General features: G+C 40.2%; 1 protein-coding gene and 1 long non-coding RNA gene across 4 annotated transcripts in view; one reads left to right on the top strand and one right to left on the bottom strand.

Moving 5' to 3' along the window:
• Positions 1–21300, top strand: part of NHS (NHS actin remodeling regulator) — a 278531-nt gene that overhangs the window by 209037 nt on the left and 48194 nt on the right. The window contains exon 1 of one of the 3 annotated variants that reach the window (XM_077296318.1): positions 20032–20227. The exons of the other annotated variants lie outside the window; for them this stretch is intronic. Coding sequence (XP_077152433.1) covers positions 20194–20227 — 34 coding nt within the window. The 5' untranslated portion in view covers positions 20032–20193. Of the gene's footprint in view, positions 1–20031; positions 20228–21300 lie in introns of those variants that run through there. 3 annotated transcript variants of the gene reach the window in all.
• The window catches only part of LOC143816210 (uncharacterized), a 56338-nt gene that overhangs the window by 24739 nt on the left and 10299 nt on the right, over positions 1–21300 (bottom strand). The gene's annotated exons all lie outside the window — the stretch shown is intronic.

A 21300-nucleotide genomic window follows, 5' to 3' on the forward strand; every position in this document is an offset into this window, starting at 1 on the left:
TACGTTTACGCTGGTAACCAGGGTAAACATCGGGTTACTAAGCGCGGCCCTGCGCTTAGTTACCCGATGTTTACCCTGGTTACCCGGGGACTTCGGCATCGCTCCAGCGCCGTGATTGCAACGTGTGACCTCAGTCTACGACGCTGGAGCGATGATTATACGACGCTGCGACGTCACGAATCGTGCCGTCGCAGCGATGAAAATTTCAATGTGTGACGGTACCCTAAGTGATCGTATATGAATAGGTCTGATATTGTCTGTTTACTATATGTTTTCTATATGCTTCTCACTGAAGGAGAGGGGTATAGCCTGTGAACCATAACATTAATACTTGCCATATACAGTACATGTGACAGTTATATGACCATAGTGTAACATTAGAGACACACCACTGGATATACCACAGCTTTTTGTGTTTAATACAAAGACTAAGTGGCATTCCACCAAGCTTAATTTAGAGGATGCAAATTAAGTAATCTGTTGTGTTGAGTTTTGGGTGCGGCTTATCTCTAAAATTTGGAAATGTGATAAGAAGAGAAGAATCTGTGCCTGCAGGGATGGTTTCCATATGATTGTGTTTAGGATAGCATGTTCTTTACACTTCTCACTTACTTTTTCAACCTCTCTATGGGACTTGGCTTCAAGTCACTTTGAGTAGTGGGGAAAAAACATAAAAAGGAATAATATTCTCTGTATTCACTTGATGGGAAGAAAAACATAACTTTTGTGAGACATTTTTGCTAGAAGTGCTAATACTCTCCCCTAGGCCTTCGTTACTTCCTTGTTATGAGGAAAGAGCTGAATTACTAAGAGCGTTTCTTACGTCTGCCTTTCTTTGGAAAGATACCAAACTTAATAATGCAAGCAGCAGTGTTTGAAAACGTTAATGGTAACCTCATTAATGAATTACAAATGTAAAAATTCCAAGCAAACTGTGTATTATTTAGCTGTTCTGATGCGGGAAGCACCTTTTTGTAAATTAAAATGAAGAATTGTGAATATATTTACTGTATATAGGGGAGGTTTGGATTGATTTTAAAGTACTACGCATGAAGACACAATTTCTAACATGGTTGCTTACTTCATCAGAGTCAATCTTCCCCAGAAACGTCATCTTGTCAATGACCCATGAAATTGTATCTTGACTTTAACACATGTCTTTTACATACTGTTTTTAGGCTATTAAAAACCTATTGCTTTCCCATCCAGTCTTTGAGATTAGTGACACATGTACAACACTGCCCTAAAACCAAAGGTGATGCCCTTTATGTTCAGGATTTGCAGTATCAGTACGTTAAAAGTAGATACACTTGTGTTGATGGACATTCCAGACTGACTTTTACGGACCTTCTGGCTACTGCATAATGGCACCTGACTTATTTTTGTCTTATCCTACTCCATGTAAACTTTTTTACACAGTAGTATCATCAGTAGTTATGTTACCTTAAGTGACTCATTTAGGGAGAAAATGTATCCCATTTACCTATTTATTTTATATGAATACATTATATACATTATATGTTTATGTATTTGTTTTAAAACTGACCATGTTTTACGATACGTTCCCATGGTCAGTAAACGCTGCGGGTTGGACGCTGCATACATCCACAGTGTCCAACTCACAGCATCCAGATGTTACAGCATAGTGGATGGGATTTCAAGAAATCCCATGCCCACTATGAGTGCACTGATACCCACGGTTTACCTGCAGAGACGTACATATGGCACGTCTTTCCAGACCGAAGCATGTCTACTTATCTTGCTGAGACGCTCAGTCTCCGCAAGATAAATATCACCCGTACAATGTACTGGTCTCACGGCTCAGCGAACACATGGGGATTCACCTGCGTTCAAAATCTGGCAGCGCTTTGGATGGAGTGGACATGTGCTGCGTCCAAACCGCTGCCGATTACTGACTGTGGGCACCTACCCTTAAACTTTAACTTTTGTGTGACACTTAGATATCAGGGAACACTGTGTAGATACTAACTATATTTTAGTTTTATTTGGCTAATGTCTGTAATTTGACATTGTATGGTAGTTGTCAAATATTAGGCTACATGCACACACTGAGTAGTTGGTGAGTTTTTTACCTCAGTATGTGCAAGCCAAAACCGGGAGTGTGTGAAAAAATCCAGAAGTGGTGCAGGTGTTTCTATTATACTTTTCCTCTGATTGCTCCACTTCTGGTTTTGGCTCACAGATACTGAGGTAAAAAACTCTCCAAATGCTCAATTTGTGCATGTTGGCCTCATGTACCGTCCACTTTTTTGGGCTTTAGGCCTTTTGCACATGTTGAGTGTTGAGTTTTTTACCTCAGTGTTTGTAAGACAAAACCAGGATTAGGACAATCAGAGGAAAAGTATAATAGAAACCCGTCACCATTTCTGCATTTTTTTACCCACTCCTGGTTTTGGCTTACGAATACTACGGTAAAAAACTCACCAAATGCTCAACGTGTGCACATGGCCTTACAAGAAAAAACTGTTTGGGCTTATGAACTATCCCTGGGTGTGTATTGTTATTCCCCTGCCATTTTACATTGTGTAGTAGAGAAATGAATGATGACTATTGGGCCACTCTACCTTGTCTGTGACTATCCCTTTATTAGTCATGCAAAGATTTACAGAGGCCCGCTCTTTACTGACTTTGCTGCCTTTGCATGCAATATATGTAACTGCTTCAAAGCTAAAAGGAGCTAGAAATATCCTCCTGCATTTCATTGGAATGGACAGAATGGCAGCAGGCTTTTCAATGCTTGAGCAACTTCTAGCTTGTAACCCGCTGCTAATTTTTTTAATTAGGAGTGGACCTCCCTGAGTCTGATGAGAGTAAGCAACAGAATAAACTCTTTTATATAGCTTTTCCCTGCATATTTGTTAGTCTTAATAGCAAAAACAAAGTAACAAAACAGTGTCACAAAAGGAAAAAACGGTTAATGAGGTGAAGGTTAATTGCTGCGAGTTCTGATCTTTTCATTCCTCCCATTCAAATCAAAGAAAAGAAGCCATTTTGAAACATGATCCTAAGGTCAGAGTTCAAAGGTCAGCACCTTCACCATGAAGCTAATAACCCAGGTGTAACTAGAGGTGCTAGTTAAAAACAGTTGTCACCAGGAAAAAGAGTAACAGTCTGCTAGGATCAAAAATCTGCAACACTTTATTTTTCTTAAGAAAGTTTGGGAGAATATCTTGAGGCTCTGGGTAATATCCGATTAAAATAATAATAATGCTAAAAAATAAATAATAATTATATGCTTTAATTACTTAAATATTTGCTCTTAATCTTTGTTTGGTTATTTTTTATATATAATAGTTCCCAGGGAATTGAGCATTGAACTTTCAGTTTATATTTGCTACATAGTAATGTTATAAATGGTATCAGGCATTGTCTATCCTTTTGATAGCACCACATTATTATTCCCAATGTTTCTGTCCCTGTGATATAGTAGTGGAGTAATTACAGTGTAGTTCAGGCCCTTTTCTCCCATGAGGCGAGATGAGCATCTTCCTTCGGGAGATGGTTCGAGGCATCTTTGTGAAACCCATGCATGATCCCTCATCAAGTAGGCCAGAATGTATAGAGTTAACTCAGTAGCTAAGATCCCTCCACATGCGGCAAATGCTGACTGTGTTATATGGCTGGCAACAGTCACTAACTGCAATGACCGAAGCTTGCTCCAAATAACCTTTTGATTGCCGATGTCAATCTCTGACACTGGCATTTAAATGGAGAGGTTACCAGTGTAGCTTCCATCGGCCCCCCATGACGTGAATGTGGAAGGATCAATGGATTTCCTGCCATCTTGGCACTTCAGCACATAGGAGGCCGTGATTTGTCCTATACACTGCAATACTGTGATATATCACTGATTCAAGTCCCTTTTAAAAGGACTAAGAAAAGTGAAAAATAAAAACAGGAAAAAAATGAAAATAAATATAAAAACATGCTATATAAAGAAATTAAAAAAGTAAATAAAAATAAACAATTTTGGTATTGCCACATCTGTAAAAGACTAGTCTATTAAAATGTAAAATTAATTAGCCTGTATTGTAACACCTGTAAAAAGTAACAGAATACAAAACTCCAGAATTTTTTTTTTTTTTTTTGGTGATTTGGTCACCTCAGCTCTCTAAAACATACATTAAAACGAAATCAAAAAGTCCTATGTACCTATAAATTGTTATCAATAAAACTGTCAGCTCGCTATGCAAAAAACAAGCCCTCACACAACTTCCTCAATGGAAAGATCAAAACTTAAAAATTTTACAGGTCTCAGTAAATGGCGACACAAAAGCAACATTGTTTTTATTAATTTTTTTTCCATCACTTATAAAAAATAATCTATGCAAGTTTGGTATTACAATAATCGTACTGACCCGAAGAGTCAGGTTGTCAGGTCATTTTTACTACACAATGAATGCTGTAAAAGCAAAAACAAAACAAAGATGGAGTAATAGCGTTTATACTGCATTGGGGCACCCTTTCAGTTTTTGCCTCAGGCAGCAGGAAAGCCTTGGTATAGTTATACCTCTTTATATACATTTACGTCCTATTCCATAATCCCAGTGCTGTTTTATGCCATACCATTGGTGTTATTTATGAGCTTTACAGATTAACTACATTTGTTAGAAATAGCCCCCATACTAAATGCAGAGAAATACGTTCTTTAATATTAGAAAAGTCCATAAGGCTATTTCAGAGCATTATTGGCTGTCAAACCTCAGTTAACATCGCCATCTGTTGGTTGTATGTGGAATTCCAGTCTTGATTTTACCATTTTACTGTATGTGGAAAACCGTGAAATAAAATGTGACACAATTAATAGCTATCTATGTATACTACGAAAAGTTTCAGAAGCTTGTATTTAACATGTACACGTGTTATGGGTCAGCTTAGGGACTGCTACTGGCACAATTCCTTGGTGCCAGAACACGTTAGCATCACACACAGGATTAGTGAGGGTTACAGAGGATGGACCCCTGCAATTTCAGGTCGCAGACAGACAGCCATATGACACGGACGACGGTCACATCGCAGTGCTTGGACTGGCCAGCGGCTCTCCTGACCTGAGCATATTTCTATACAGCTGTCACGCTCAAGTCGGGAGAGCCGCCGGCCAGTCCGAGCACTGCGATGTGACCGTCGTTTGTGTGATAAGGCCGTCTGACTGCGCCCTTAAAGTGATATTCTGGGGTTTTCCAAGAGGGAAATCAACTTAAACTGTTAGTTTCATCTTATTCATAGCATTTTATGAGGGGCAATTACATATTATTTGCCTTTGAGTGTGAGATGAAATAAATATTGTTTTACACTTTCCACCAGGCAATTCTATACTAGGCTTTAAAGGGGCTGTCTACTATGTGAACAACCACTCCTTAAATGCTGTAGTTGTGTGTGGACGCATAGTGGGCATCGGATTTCTTCCCATCCACTATGCTGTTACATCTGGACGCTCCAGGTTGGACACTGCACCAGTATGCAGCGTTTACTGACTATGTGCACATACCCTAAGACACAGCATGCACATTCCTATGGGGGCAAAGGTTGAGTGGCATCCTATTCCGTAAGAAAACTAATGCCACATCGTTGTCTTATATGAGGTTCTTCATCTACAACCCCTGTCTGAGATAAGTGTATTGGCATGACCAAGTTGTGAGTGAGTTTCTTCTGGCCTCTACTGGCTGCACAACGTAAATACAGCTGTGATTTCTAAGGAAATAATGCCTAAAAACCAGGACATAGAAGGGTAAAGAAGTTGCACGGGAGGTCAAAGGACATTATTGATAGTTTTCCCCATTTCTTACTAAGGAACATGTTGTTTTTTTGTTGTTGCTTTTTAAACCAATGCATGTGGAAGAATCAGAATAAAAAAAACATCAGAATGAGAATACTATCTTAATAAAAATTACCTCCTAATGACAAGCAATGGTATCATTTCTAATAAAATATGAATTGCTGGAAAATACTGTGGAATATGTCAGCATTGTATAAACAACAGGAAATAAAATTTTATATGAACAGCCCCCCCACTAATATAAATATTAAGTGGAATATGTGGGGTCGTACCTCCCAACATTTTTAAACAGGGAGAGGGACATGTATTGTGTCACATACACAGTAATTATTTCCTATGGAATCTCCTTAGTGTTCTCACCTATGATACCCCTTTCATGGCTGCCATAGAGTACGATGCTCCCAAAAATGCCCCCAGCCACACACAGTATGATATCCCTACAGTGAATTGCCCTCACAATTTTACCCCACAGCCACCCCACATATACAGTGCAAAAACTCCACAGTACCCCGACACAGTATAATACCCACACAGAATAATTCCCCTAAAGTCCCCCATACACACAGTATCATGCCCCTCACGCCCCACAATATGATGGCCTGTCCATATGATGGCCCCCACTAAGTATAATACCCCCACGGCTCCACACACTGTATTATGGCCCCCACAGCCTCCTACACAGTATAATGGCCCCTGAGTATGAGGCTTTCACAGCCCCAACTCAGAATGATAGCCTCCACAGCCCTTCGCTTAATATAATGGCATGTACAGCTCCTAAGACAATATGATGAACCCCCACAGCCTCTCACTTAGTATGATGGCCCCCATATCCTTTCACCCAGTATGATGAGCCTGACAGCCCCTCGCCAAGTATGATACACCCACACAGTATGATGGCCCCTCAGTATGATGTGTCACTCAGTATGATGGCCACAATTCTGGAAAAAAACTATTTGATGACTCGTAAGTGTGTAAGGGCCCCACACACTATAGATAGCTGTCGGCTGAACAATGTTTCGACTGATCATTTGTCAGCTATCTCTCCTCACTTCTCCATATACAGGACTTTGCCAACCACCTTTGTGTTCTCTATGACAGAACCTCTACCAGCCTCTTTTGGTAATGGCTTATATCGCCGATAACAAAAGAATCAGCCATCAGAAATCAGACATCGTGTCATATTATTAACTCTCTCAATATCATCTGTTGGGAATGGGGTGAGGGTAGTTGGGATGCTCTTCTTCACAATAGACTGTTGGACGAGCCTGCTAATATCAACGGGTATGGCCAAAGTTGAGGCCCCCAAACTAGACTAACGTAGCAGACATATCTGGCAGTGGCTCCCATAGAGAACAAAGGCGCGCACGCCAGAGCAAGCGTTCCTGTGTATGAGAGAGTCAGGCGAGATAACTGTCGGCTGAACGATCGACCGTCTCATCCTTCAGGCAACAACTATCTGTATTCTGTAGTATACAGGGGATTTAATGTGTATGGGATCTTGAGACTGGCATTCTAGGTAGGTATAGGGGTCCTTTCATAGTTTAGATTTATCACTAGCCATATAATGAAGCTAGTCATTCATTATTATGGCGTTACATATATGATCTAACATCCTAGTCTGAAGTTTGGGAGGTAAATGTGCCATATCGGCTGTAGCACACTGGAGACCTGTGTGATAGATTTATCATTTACCATTGCTGTATTTCAGTGGATTTACCTACTGTACAAAGATTCAATCTTTGCAGATCCTGAAGAGGTTTATAGTTCAGAGAAAGGCTTCATAAGACGCGGTGTCTCAGACAGACCAGACAAAGGTGGATTTTATTGTGTCTGAAGCGATTAAGTAGGTTTGACGGTTTGCCTCAGGTTGGCCAATACACAATCACCTCAGAGTATCTGTTTAGTTTACTGGTATTAGCTGTCTTACTATAATGGATGCAGCCTTACTATAATTGATCCGGAAATTGGCTGTTTAGACTGACTGCAAAAGGTATATGGCGGGGATTAGATTAAACTCATGTATCAGCCACTTACTAAGAGGAAACCCACTTTTATTAGCATGTTGTGATGAATGCGTCAGACAAGAATAAAGTATTCGACCCTTTTCTCAATGTGCTTCTATGGCGCATGCAAAAACATTCCAGGATCATATGGGAACATTAGTAAAGAACATTCTGGCATAGCTAGATTGCAGCACCAGGAATATTGATATCTTCGTGTCGCTGCTGCCCCTAACACTTTATCCTCTTGCTGGCCATACATTTTAGGTACAGTAGCTGTCAACCAAACTCAATCGACCCAACCCCCAATATAATGTTCATGTATGCTCTGCTCGGGCAAGTGTGCATGTGTTCTGCCTTGGACAAGTGCAACTTGGCTTTGGCTTTCCCCCACTAACAACAAAATAATTGTGAATGTTTAATTCCAACAGCCTAATTCTTCTTTTCCAGGACATCTACTTTTGGTGGAAAGTAGATTCATTCTTAGGCTTCTTTTACACATACCAGGTTTTTTGCGGGCCTTTTTTTGCAGGCTGTATCGCCACAACTTTCAAGGTCTGCCACAATAACGGACTACAAAAAAATTGCGGATCGCTGTTTTTCAGGTTTTCAATACTATGGAAATAGTATTGGAAAAAAAACGGCATTCCGCAAAAATGGAAGTCACGGTGCACCGCAAAAACAAGCGTCCGTTGTTTTTGCGGCTCCATTGATTTTCAATGGGGGCCATGACCGTAAGCCGTGAAAAAGATCGAGCAGGCTTGATCTTTTTTCACGGCCATAAATACGACCCTCACGGCCATACAGTACACGGTGCACCGTGAAAATATTGTGGCCTGTTTTTGCGGCCCCATAGAAATCTATTGGGGCCGCAAAAACGGGCCGCAAAACAAAGGTATGTGTAAATTAAGCCTTATACACACACACATGATCGTCTGATCCCGCCAGAGTAAATGGCTTGGGCTGTTATTAATGTAATGTTAAATGTTGGCTAGAAAGCTAACATTCCAAAAACCTGTTAGGCCATGTGCAAATGTCATCTTTTAGATGCCAAAGTAGCCACCAAGTTTTCCCAAGTGAAGCTGCTTCAGGAAAACTATGGCGGTCATTCTCCTGAAGAAGCTTAGCCAAGCCAAAGTCTTTTGCTTTATACATAGACATAAGTTAAAGGGAATTGGCAGCACAATTTTGTTATGTAATCTGAGAGTAATATAATTTATGATTATGATTTTTTATGTTGTTGTTTCAATAAAATCAGTGTTTTATCAGCAGGAGATTATCATTACAGGACTAGGTGTCTCGTGCCTCCTAGTCAACGCTATGTAACCCTCTGTGTAACTCCAGCCCATCACTGATTAGCAGCTTTCTGACAATGTTCAGTGTACATACAAAGTTGTCAATCATTGTTGTGGGTGGGGTTATTCAGCATTCAGAGAACTTCTAGATTTACACAACTGCAGCACCCAGTGAACTAAGTGATGTATTGCTGGAATTAGTGTCTCAGCCCCCACATCATGCTGCTTCCACATTATATAGCAAAATCTTGCTGACTGACTTCCCTTTAACACTCTGGTTGCTTGCAACCAGGAGGGAGGGAGCATGAGAGCTTACTGTGTCCTGCTGAGCAATTAACTCAATATTAACAAAGTATGCAGTAAGCTTCCATGCTCCCTCTAGTGGCAGCTGCAGGCAGTCATTATATTATGATTTATATGTATGTAATAGGTTCAGAAAAGTAAAGCTTCACCTGCTATAAAATATATTAACAAATTATTCAAACTGTTGAACCTAAAAACAATATTACGACCAAAAGTGAAAATTCAGATTATTTTTTATAAATAGTATATGTCCTTTATACATATTATTTTACTATGACAAATCTAACTTTCCTATCAAAATATTTTATTCATGCTGATTCTACTGTTAAGAGATCACAGGGCTGTAAACGTACACCCTTGTAGAGCTATTGCCTCCTTTCACATTTAGATTCTTCCTCACTTTCACGGCTCCGCATTGTGTACCACAGCCATAGCCACAGTTAGAACTTGTAGACAGATTTATATAAGGGACAGGTAGGAACATGGATTATGCTAAGAATGTCTTTTTTCCCTTCTTGAAGTTTGTGCTAGTTTTTGTTCTTGCATAGAATAAATGAAACCAGTGCCATTCAAAATGGGAATTTCATGGATGATTTCACACTCACAATTACCCTGCTTTACAATGTTACCTAACTGTGTGCAGACAGGTAAAAAATGAAGAAATTAGATTTTAGAGCTGAAAAAGAGAAAATACAAAGGATTACAAAAGAGGTATATCATTCAGAAGAGCACGAGAAGTCCTCTTTGTATTGTCTCTCAGAAACATCGCCCATTTCACATGGACTTTACAGGCATGGTGGTTGTTTTCATTAAGGACGAGGGCAATTTAAGATGTCATTCAGTAATTATGTAATCAGGTAGACAAATAACCAACTAAGGGTGGTCTATGAGCTGGAAAACGACTCTCACTGTTTTTGGTTTAGGCTATCAGGTGTACGGACTTCTTGGCACCAGTCTTTATACATAAAATTGTTCCTCGATTGAAGGTCACCATTAAAGGATTCTACACCTTATTTATGGAGACCACAAAATAGGAAGACCCCACACAGTAAAGGTTTCCACCCTTTGGCTATGTTCACGTAGCATTTTAACATATATTCAATGGCTCCAGTGTCGCTTACATCCGAACCCCCGCAAAACTGAATTCAGGCAAATCTGCTGGACAGGGCCATACACTAAAATGATGCAGATGCTTTCACTGTGTGCTCTGTCAGGTATCATTTTAATTCATATGCGCCTAATAGAAAAGGAACAAACACGTAATCGTCTACGTCTGCTTCAGTTAGGCGTATAAGGCTACAAATGATGTCCTACTGGGCACACTGTGGCTCCATCTGCACCATTATAGTAAATGGCCCCGTCAGCACATACCCCCAAACCCAGTTTTGCCAGGCTTCAGCAGTAAGCCTCAACGGAGACACTGAACATTGTGTGAACAAAGCCATATATGCCAGTGAGAATAAATACCATTTTCTGTACATTAAAGTTTGTTATTCAGATATGGCAGTTGTTCAACCTTATGGTTGTCATATACATTCAGAGCTTATTTGGCTAAATGCCCCCTTACACATTAGACTAATGTTGGCCAAACTCCGATATCGACAGGTTTGACCAACAGTTTAATGTGTATGAAGTCGCTGGCTGACTGCTGGTTGGGAAAGATGTCGATCTCGCATTTCCAGTTTTGGACCACCACTCACATTGTTCTCCTGGAGATATGGCAGACATGTCTGTCGGTGGCTTTCTCATAGAAAACACAGGAGCATTCAGCTGAGCGAACTCTCTTGTGTATGGGAGAGGCGGCTTAGAAGAACAACAATGCTTCAGCCAACAGCCATGTAATGGGTATGATTGGCTTAACAGATATTCCTTCTAACTTTTCCATACACATGTGCAATTGCCATGACTGAGAAGACATTAATTTTGAAATGTGATTGGGTAATAAGACACTGTTGGTCACTTCTAGTCTCATGAGAACAAAACTACTGACCATTTTAAAATTCAGCTATTCCAACCCTTCTTTCCTCCATCATCTGCCTTGGGGAGGGAAGGGGCACAGCAGATCAGTGTTCCTCAACTCTAGTCTTCACCGCCTCCCAGCAGATCAGGGTTTCAGGATTTCCTTAGTATTGCACATGTGAGAGAACCTGTGGCATTTTCTGATACCTTGATAATAATTCCATCCCCTGGGCAATACTAAGGAAATCCTGAAATCATGATCTTATGGACTGGAGTTGAGGAACATTGAACACTGCGTTAGATGGTCGTCCAGTCTTTTAAAAAATGCCACCATTAATCCAATGTTTATGGCTGGCTGACTTTGGTCATGAATGGGTGACAGTATAACTGGAGCCCCCTCCCCTGAATTACATATAATTTCTTCTCATAGAACTAATGAAGGAATTGTCCTGAATTAATAGTTGCATTAAATGTATTACCATTCATCATTTTTATTTGATATTGTTATATTAATGATTTATATGGTTTAAATATTTTAAGTATGTTTTTTGCATTTAATTGCAATATATAGATATCTCACATTAAAGGGAATCTGTCAGTCTATGTACACAAATGGAAGAGACCTGTCAATCAACTAGGACGGTGAGGGGAGAAGCCGGCCGGACTAATCAGGTCTCTCCCTATAGCCCCCATCCGGCTCTTCAAACCAAAAAAGCATACCTGGCAGCAATCATGCAGCGAACTTCTGATTTATGCTGCCTGTTGTTCGGGACTGACAGGTTCCCTTTAATGTCCTTGGATAAAATCATTACCTGACCAAATAACCCCCATTTCTCAGCTTTTTACAGCTCTATACGCATGAAATTGAGATTTAAGGATGCTGGAGAGCACTTTTTAAGATTTTAAATGCTTTTCTTCCATTGCTTTCCTGGAGATAGCATCCATATTTATGTATTATATTTTCTGAGCTCATTTTCCTGTATATGAGACAGTATAGTGGATTTGATGCCGTTCATTATATATTACTAGACATTGGGTTTTCTGGCATGTAATACTAGCCTACATTAATAAATCCAGCAGATATATAAGGCCGTAAACCGTGTTAGTCAGCTTTTAGGTTCTCACAGGGGCTTATGGATCAGAGAATTTCTAGTCAGTCGTTTCTAATGCACACTAGTCTTCTCTAAGTCATTTCTTAGTTTTTAATTTTTGGGGAATTATGTTACTAAGACTCACATACTGTTGCCATCTGTCGTTTGACTTTCTGCATTCAGACCAAACAGTTAGACCTGTCGGGACATGAATGTTTCCTACAAGTCTTTATATGCTGCTGTGGGCAAATGAACCAGGAATAAAAAGGCTGCAATTGCATATTAATGTACAATCCTCCAGTTTAATCAATGCTAATAAGATTTATGTGCCTAACAGATTTTAAAAGCTACTTTACTTGAAATAAACCTATATGTATCCATGCTCCATATGGGAGCTTCATTGACCAATAATGCCAACTGTTCCAGGCATCAGACAAGGTGTTATCCGATCATGCTCGTGTGCTAACATATTTTTCAAGCACTAAGAAGACACTCAGCACACGAGAATGCTCGGATAACACCTTACCGGAGCACTTTCACTCATCACTAATATCCTCTTGTTTGGCCCTTCCGTCACTGCTTATATTGCTACAGTGATGATGTGTTATCTACCGGAGCAGTGGACCACTGTGGCTAGTGATTAGCTGCAGAGACGTAGTAGATGACATGACATGACTGCAACAAAGTAAAGAGTAACTGGCAGGAAGAAATGGAATATACTCCCTGGGATAGCAGGGGGGGATAATTCAGTACATTATTTTATTAACTTTTCCTTATTTATTTATTTTTAATGGTATTAAAATTATTACTTTATTATTCTTTTATTTTTCTATTACTATTTTATTACTTACTAGATGGTGGCCCGATTCTAACGCATCAGGTATTCTAGAATATGCATGTCCACGTAGTATCGTAGTATATTGCACAGCCCACGTAGTATATTGCCCAGCCACGTAGTATATTGCCCAGTTACGTAGTATACAGCACAGAGCCACGTAGTATATTGCACAGCGACGTAGTATACAGCACAGAGCCACGTAGTATATTGCCCAGCCACGTAGTATATTGGCCAGTGACGTAGTATATTGCCCAGCCACGTAGTATATTGGCCAGTCACATAGTATATTGCCCAGCTACGTAGTATATTGCCCAACCACGTAGTATATTGCCCAGCGACATAGTATACAGAACAGAGCCACGTAGTATATTGCACAGCTACATAGTATATTGCCCAGCCATGTATGTCACAGGTTAAAAAAAATAAATAAACATATACTCACCTTCCGAGGTGCCCCTTGTAGTTCTGTCGCCTGTGATCGGTGCAGGCGGCAGCTTCCGGTCCCAGGATGTGATGATGTTGCGGTCACATGACCGTGACGTCACGGCAGGTCCTTCTCGCGCAGGGCCTGCGATGATGTCGCGGTCACATGACCGTGACGTCATGGCAGGTCCTTCTCGCGCAGGGCCTGTGATGACATCGCGGTCACATGACCGTGACGTCATGGAAGGTCCTTCTGGCATACCATCCTTGGCACCGGAATGTCACGAGGAGTGGGAAAGGCGGCAGAAGGTGAGTATATAATGATTTTTAATTTTTTTTATTATTTTTAACATTAGATGTTTTTACTATTGATGCTGCATAGGCAGCATCAATAGCAAAAAGTTGGTCACACAGGGTTAATAGCGGCGGTAACGGAGTGAGTTACCCGTGGCATAACGCGGTCCATTACCGCTGGCATTAACCCTGTGTGAGCGGTGACTGCGGGGAGTATGGAGCGAGTGCCGGGCACTGACTGCAGGGGAGTAGGGAGGGACTAATCGGACTGTGGCCGTCGCTGATTGGTCGCGGCAGCCATGACAGGCAGCTGGCGCGACCAATCAGCGACGCGGGATTTCCGTGACGGAAGTTGCCGACAGAAAGACAGAAAGACGGAAGTACCCCTTACACAATTATAAATATAGACTAGGATTTTCCCCCCTCTTTAGAACATTTTACTAGATATTTGGAAAACACTTTTAAAATCAAATTTAGGTCCTTTTGATAGCCAAACTGGTTTCTACATCACTGGAACATCATCTCGTAGACCTTTCTGGGGAACTGTGAGAAAGCAGAGCACACCCATTGCTAAGGATCAAAGACTAGTACTTAATACCAACAGTGAAAATTACTACTCCATTTCCCAAAATACTGGGTAGATGTGTAGACACATAATCAATGTCCCATTCTGGTTGTGTTTTACTTTTAGAGCAGATTCCGATTATGTACAGTCAATATACCGTAATCTAGTTTTAGTCTTGCTGAGCCAAACTTCACCATTGTTGTTTTTACTTCGTAATACACTTTTTTGTCTTTGGGGTCTAGATGTTCATTGTGTAATTTACATGGGATATTTCTTTTTTACTGTTTTCTTAAAAAATTGAAATGTTAATATTAAAAAAACAAATGTTCCCATAGCCAATGAGTGTTGATTCCAGTGTCCAGATACACCCAAAGTAAACAAATTAAACCAAAAACAAAGGGAGGTGCAACAAAAATGTCTCACAAAGAAAAAATGCATTACTAGTATAAAGAAAATACGGTATATTACAAAAGGACAGTGACTCAATGGCTACCGACATGCCCAGTTATATTAAATCAATCCCTAAAATCGAAGTTCCCGTTGTTAATAAAAGGCTAAACATAATTGTTGAAAATATTTACAAAGTGGAACTGTTGTTGCGCCGGATATTGGTGCAGCCTTGGCCCAGCTTTATCATGAGTCTTGTCCATTGAGTCACTTTGTTTTTTTATAAAAACTTGATACTATATATTTTCTTTCTACTAATAAAGCACTTTTTCTTTGGGAGACATTTTTGTTGCAGCTTCGTTTGTTTTTTGGTTTCATTTAATTTAATATTAAAATATCAGTTTTAAAAAAAAAAATCATTTTAGTAAATGATACACTTATAATGAAACCTAATGGTGTCTCTTATAAACAGTCGGCAATGAATTATGCATGCCAATGACAATTCGACATGGAGTTGGTGCTTTGTGTATGCAAAATATATGAGATGAGGCATCTCCAGCTTTATGCCATTGAAACATATGCACATAGACGGCACCTGAGCTTCTATTTATGCTGATGGAACAAGAAAGTGGCAGCGACTTAGCATTAATTATTCATATGTACACTGCAGTCTGTGCTTCAGGGGACAGCATTCGCCCAGCCACACATTTCCTGCAAAGTTATAGAAGGCTTTTCACCCAACTTTTTACTCAGCTCTCCATGGAATAAAACAGGTCAGTTGTGAATATTAAATTAACATCTTGGCCACTCTCCAAAGTGATCTGGCCTAGTTAGGATTCATCCATGAAAGCTTTGCTGTTTTATGTCCTGATAATGTAGTGAGAACCACAGGAGTGGAAAAACAGATGCTATTAAGACGGCACATTTACAGATATGGGTGATTTGTGAGCCTGCCGTTCCCTCTAAAACAGCAAAAACAAGCACTTCACTTTTGTGTCCCTCTATTACTTTACTATGGACGTATATTGCAATCATCATATTATATAGCACTGTGTACTTACAATTGCTCATTTTGCCTTTCTACCCAGCTAATTCTTCTGTTTTCCATTAGGTCTATGACATTATGTGATTAAAAACTGACTACATGAATCCTTCTAAGCTCTATGGAGAAACAGGAGGTCAATTTTCCCTGTATGACTCGTCACTCACTGCAAAAGTCCATGGCAGGGGGAAGGGGAGGAGAAGCTGGTTCAGGAGTTGAAGAGAGGAATGATTTCTGCAGGGACAAGTGACTTCCTGTTTCTATATACAGCACAGAAAAGAGAAAAATTAGCTCAGACGAAGGGCAAAATGAGCAATTGTAAGTACACAGTACCATATACAGTAATATGATGATTGCAATATATTTTTAATAGGAGTACTTATTTAATTAAACGGTGTACAAATTTGTGAGATATGCATGCAGATAGATAAGATTAGCTTTAAAGGAACACTAATCCTAGAAAATAAACAAGAAAAAAAGTCCCAACAATTACCAGTTCTTCTTTTTTTCATCTTTCATTACCCTATTTTATGTTCTATTATAATTTATGTGGTCCACAGAATAGTTGAAAATGTATGATCGCTGGGGTGCACCTTAATCAGCTAATCATGAGAGGAATGGTCTCCGAGTGCTTTGTGTTAATGTCGGACCACTGCTCTGCTTATCAATGAGATATGTTGGCCAAACCCAACAATTCCAATCATCTAAATTTCAACTCCTGATCCATTTGTTTCTGAGGGAGATAAGCCATCATCAGAGGTGTCTGGCATTGGATCCCTCTACTCTCCATTGACAACACATGCACTCTTGGCCAAAAAAAGTGAGGTCATATATAGGGAGTTCGGAAGAGGTAGCTGTTCTGACAAATAGCATCTAAAGCATATGTATAGCTAAAAGAGAATCTGTCAGCAGGTTTTTGCCACCTATTCTAAGAGAAAAATATCATAGAGAAAGAGACCCTGATTCCAGCGATGTGTCACTTACTGGGCTGCTCGCAGTAGTTATGATAAAATCATAATTTTATCTGCAGGAGATTATCACTAGAGGACTAGCTAAACTGCTACTATGTATTCCTCCATATTCATGAGCTTATATAACCCCACATGCACCACTGATTGGCAGCTTTCTATATACACTGTGCTTAGAGATAAAGCTGCCAGTCAGTGATGAGGGCTGGGTTATACAGAGCTCAGCATTCAGACAACTGAGAGATCTGTAGCAGATAAAACAGTGATTGTATCAAAATGACAGCAAATAGCCCAGTAAGTGATACATCACTGGAATCAGGGTCTCTGTCCCTACAATATGCTGCTCTCAAATGGGTTAGTAAACACCTGATGACAAATTCCCTTTAACAACTGGTAGATGTCTCATCTCATGTATCCCTAGAGGTGACAACTTTTTACTTGTTTCTATGTTGTAACAGAAAAGATAAGGTATATTAACCCCTTATTACATACAGTATCTGTTACCCAGCCATGTCTAGTCACAACTAATGAGGCAGTAGGAGATTATATACATATTGCCCATGGCTTGTTTCCGCATTGTAACCTTCACTTACAAATTGATGATTGATAGCTCACTGGATGACAGTTTTTAGAAATGACCCAGAAAATAAGTGTGCTGTTGCTTTACATCGTTCCTTACTTTGCACCTTGTGTGCCTTGGCATCATGTTTCCCCAGTGATACTGAGTGTGATGTTACGGCTTCAGGCCTTCCAGAGATGGCGGAGGTGAGCACAATCTTAATGCAGGAATTCAAGCACACAAATCAAAAATGGAACCCAACAAATCTGTCTCGTCATATACCGTATTTCTTATTTTAATCTGCCTTCTGCGGATTGGCTGCTATGCTATAATGCCAAATATGAAAGGCTGGACAGGACAATGTAGATTTAGCCACAGCTGCGTATTTTCTCCGACCAAATGCCACTGTTTTTGGCTGCATACAGACTAGATGCACACAAACTGAAAACTCCTCAAAACTTTGGGGGCAATTTTGTGCAGTTTTATGCCAAAAGTGCAGACTATTATTATATTATATATATATATATATATATATATATATATATATATATATATATATATATATATATATATATATATATATATATATATATATATATATGTATTATAGATAGCAGGCCATTATTTTTCATCTAGGTTCATCCCGAGATTACACGTTTTATAAACAGGATAGAAAATGTTAAATGTTTCAGTATGACAACCCCATGTCCATATGCCTATTAGGGTATATTCATTCTATAGAGTGGGGTCCCATGCTCAGAAAGGAGAGCTGCTGGATACTAGTCTATTTAATATAGGCGCCTCGACATGGCTCCCTTTGGTAATAACTCATTGCGATTGGTGAGAAAAGCCTGCAGCCAGCTTTACATTGAAAAAGGCTAACCTCCATCACACAACCAACATTAAAAGTCTGATGTATGGACACAATGATATTGTATGAATACAGAACAATCATAAAAACAATTGTTCTGGGTGCGTGGGAAGTGTAGCCGGCCTGTCTAAACAGGCTATTAAACAACCGCCGATCGGCTTACATGTAGGTATAGCGTCAGACAGTGTAAATGCGCCCTAAGTTGTTAGACTGGGTAGAGGAACATGTTATTATTTACATGTAATGTAACATTGAGGACATGGAAAAGTCATATAATATAATAATTTTTTATTTATATAGCGCCAACATATTCCGCAGCGCTTTACAAATTATTGTTTGAAACATCAACATGTCTAGCAGTGGACATCCCCTTATTAATCCATCCAGGCAGGTGAATGAAATAAAAGTAATCGGTTCTCATCTCCTGGATTAGCACCTTCCATTTTCAGAGCTGTAGCCCCTAGAAGGCTGTTGGGATCTACATCCAGCAAGGGCATCATGTGAATGCTGAAACCAATCACTGGCCGCAGAGGATCTCTTCTGTTTGGACAGAAAATGAACACTGTAAAAAGACAGCATGTGCAGACTGTTTGCAGCCCTCACATGATGCCCCCGACAAAGGTGGATTCTAGATGATCATCAAGAAACGCAGCAATGAGTATGGAGAAGTCGAGAAGTGAGTATCTTTTTTTTCCGACTCCTTGGGCCAACTAACAAAGGGGTTCTCCTGAATTAAAACACTGACGGCGTATCCTTAGAGCACAGTCAGATGGCCGTATAATTTGGACAGAGATCGGAACGCAGTGGCGGAAATACATTAAGCTCTCACGCTCGAGTCAGGAGAGCTGCCAGCCAGTGCGAGTCAGTCTTGGTCCGATTTATATGGCCATCTGATTTCAGCCTTAGAAAAAGCCATCGATGTTTGATTTCTAGGGACCCTCTTCCAGGATCCCTGCTAATCGGAAAACTATAGGAATCGCTTTCAACAATCCAGATTTTGCCGTAAAAAGTTTGAGCAATTTAATAAAGACGACATTACTTAAAGAAGTGAGCTGATATAGGATAAAACTCCTTCAATGCTCCTTCACACCCACCAATACAAAGGTGTAAGGAGTGTCAGCCAGGATGAAAGGGAAATGGCTACAATTGCATTCAATGTACCTACTGACATGCAAATTGACATTTTTCTTTAGTTTTACACTCTTTACAATTGTGAACTGAAACTGCTTGGTTTCTCTCCAGACATTAGATTTCCTGATATTGTTCCATCATCTGTTTATTTACTAGCCCATTCTAGGCGGCAAGTAGCCATCGTGTGAGATAATAACCGAGACTGCACGAGGAAGGTATATGGATTGGGTAGGTGTAGTGGACAAGTGTCCAATGCAATGTGATAACAGAAACCAGACTTGACCCTTGAAGTCTTTTTTGGGGAACTCTCCAAAGTCCAGGAGTGAGTTAACAGCCCTGAGTGATTGAGTGTAAAAGCTGCAGGATTACTGCTCTCTGCTCTGATTTGCCATTCTGCTGGACTGTGAAGGGATTAGAAGGACCGAATTCTTGGGCTGAACCATCTGGATATCTGGCAGGGGCGTCACTAGGGCTAGCAGATGTTTGGGCATGAGCATGCCATGAGTCTCCCAGCAGGTACTTCTGCATGACCCCTTGAGCTGTGGAAACAGGTCAGCCTGTATACACAGTGAGAAGCTGGCTGGGACTTCGCTGTATGCTATGGATGGGAGAAGAGAAGCCTCTTGGGCATTGGAATGCTTCCTAAAAAAGCAGAACTGAGACCTGCGCCATGGCTCTGGGATGCTGCTTGCTGAGGAGTAGAGGTATTTGGCTCTAAAAGCAAAGATTTTGTATTTTAAAGTGTTGATTTTGTAAGGCCGCGCCGAATTATTATAACGTTTGCATGGAAATTGTGACATTAGATGCTGGTCGCTTTCTAATGAAAACATTGCAAGACAAAACGGTATAAAATAAAAGAGCATTACCGGTACGGAGGACACAAGTGTAGATATGCGCAGGTGGGGTGTCTATTGTACTGACCGTGGCATAGAAAGAAAAGATGAAAGGAGAAGGCGACCTTGGGAGCGATTCATCAGGCAGATCATTCAGTTTTCATCACAGGTTAGGTAAATAGCAATGTTCTCTGGATGGCTATTTTGCCTACTACATAGGGCCAAGTATAGATCTTCACAGGAAAAATGTGACTTTTGATTTTACGCAGACTTCTTTCCGTGCGCTTTGTTATTCTGCATTGAACTTTTCAGTAAAGAGCTGTTGCTGGAACACATTTCCCTGGAATTAGACATATTTTAGTGATTGCCTTTGGAAACTGTGATGGTATAAACGCAATAACCCTTGATGCATGTAACAGGAGATTGAGATGTCATGATTAGAAGGTGCACGGAAAACTCCGCATGTTCACACAGGACCTGTAAAACTCATTGGTGGATAGGATCCTGAATGATAGGGTAATAGAGTGAATGGGTAAGAACAGGACTCAGCTCATTTATAATTTACATGTAAAGGGTATCTGCCACCATGAATTGTGCCCAAACGCTCACATTGCAATATAGGAGGGCTGTAGAGATGCTAATATACCCTGTATACTAGCAGCAGCAAGCACAAATCAGAAATGACATTTTATTCTGGTGTACTTGGTTCTACCAAATTCGATCTGGGTGTTCTTGGCTCTCTGTAATAAGCTGTCCACAACGCCTCTGATATTGAGAGACAGCTGTCAAGTGCTAGAAAACAGACATTGCACTATTTAGTCATCCTGGTCCTGGTATGGTGTCTGAATCAATCTACCCAGTGCTTCAATCTACTCAGTGCAAATCTAAGTGTATAGGTTTATTTTTACCTGTAGATATATCTAGTTTATTGTTTCCCGTTACTT

This window comes from Ranitomeya variabilis, chromosome 3, assembly GCF_051348905.1.
Source record: "Ranitomeya variabilis isolate aRanVar5 chromosome 3, aRanVar5.hap1, whole genome shotgun sequence".
Classification (NCBI taxonomy): Eukaryota; Metazoa; Chordata; class Amphibia; order Anura; family Dendrobatidae; genus Ranitomeya; species Ranitomeya variabilis.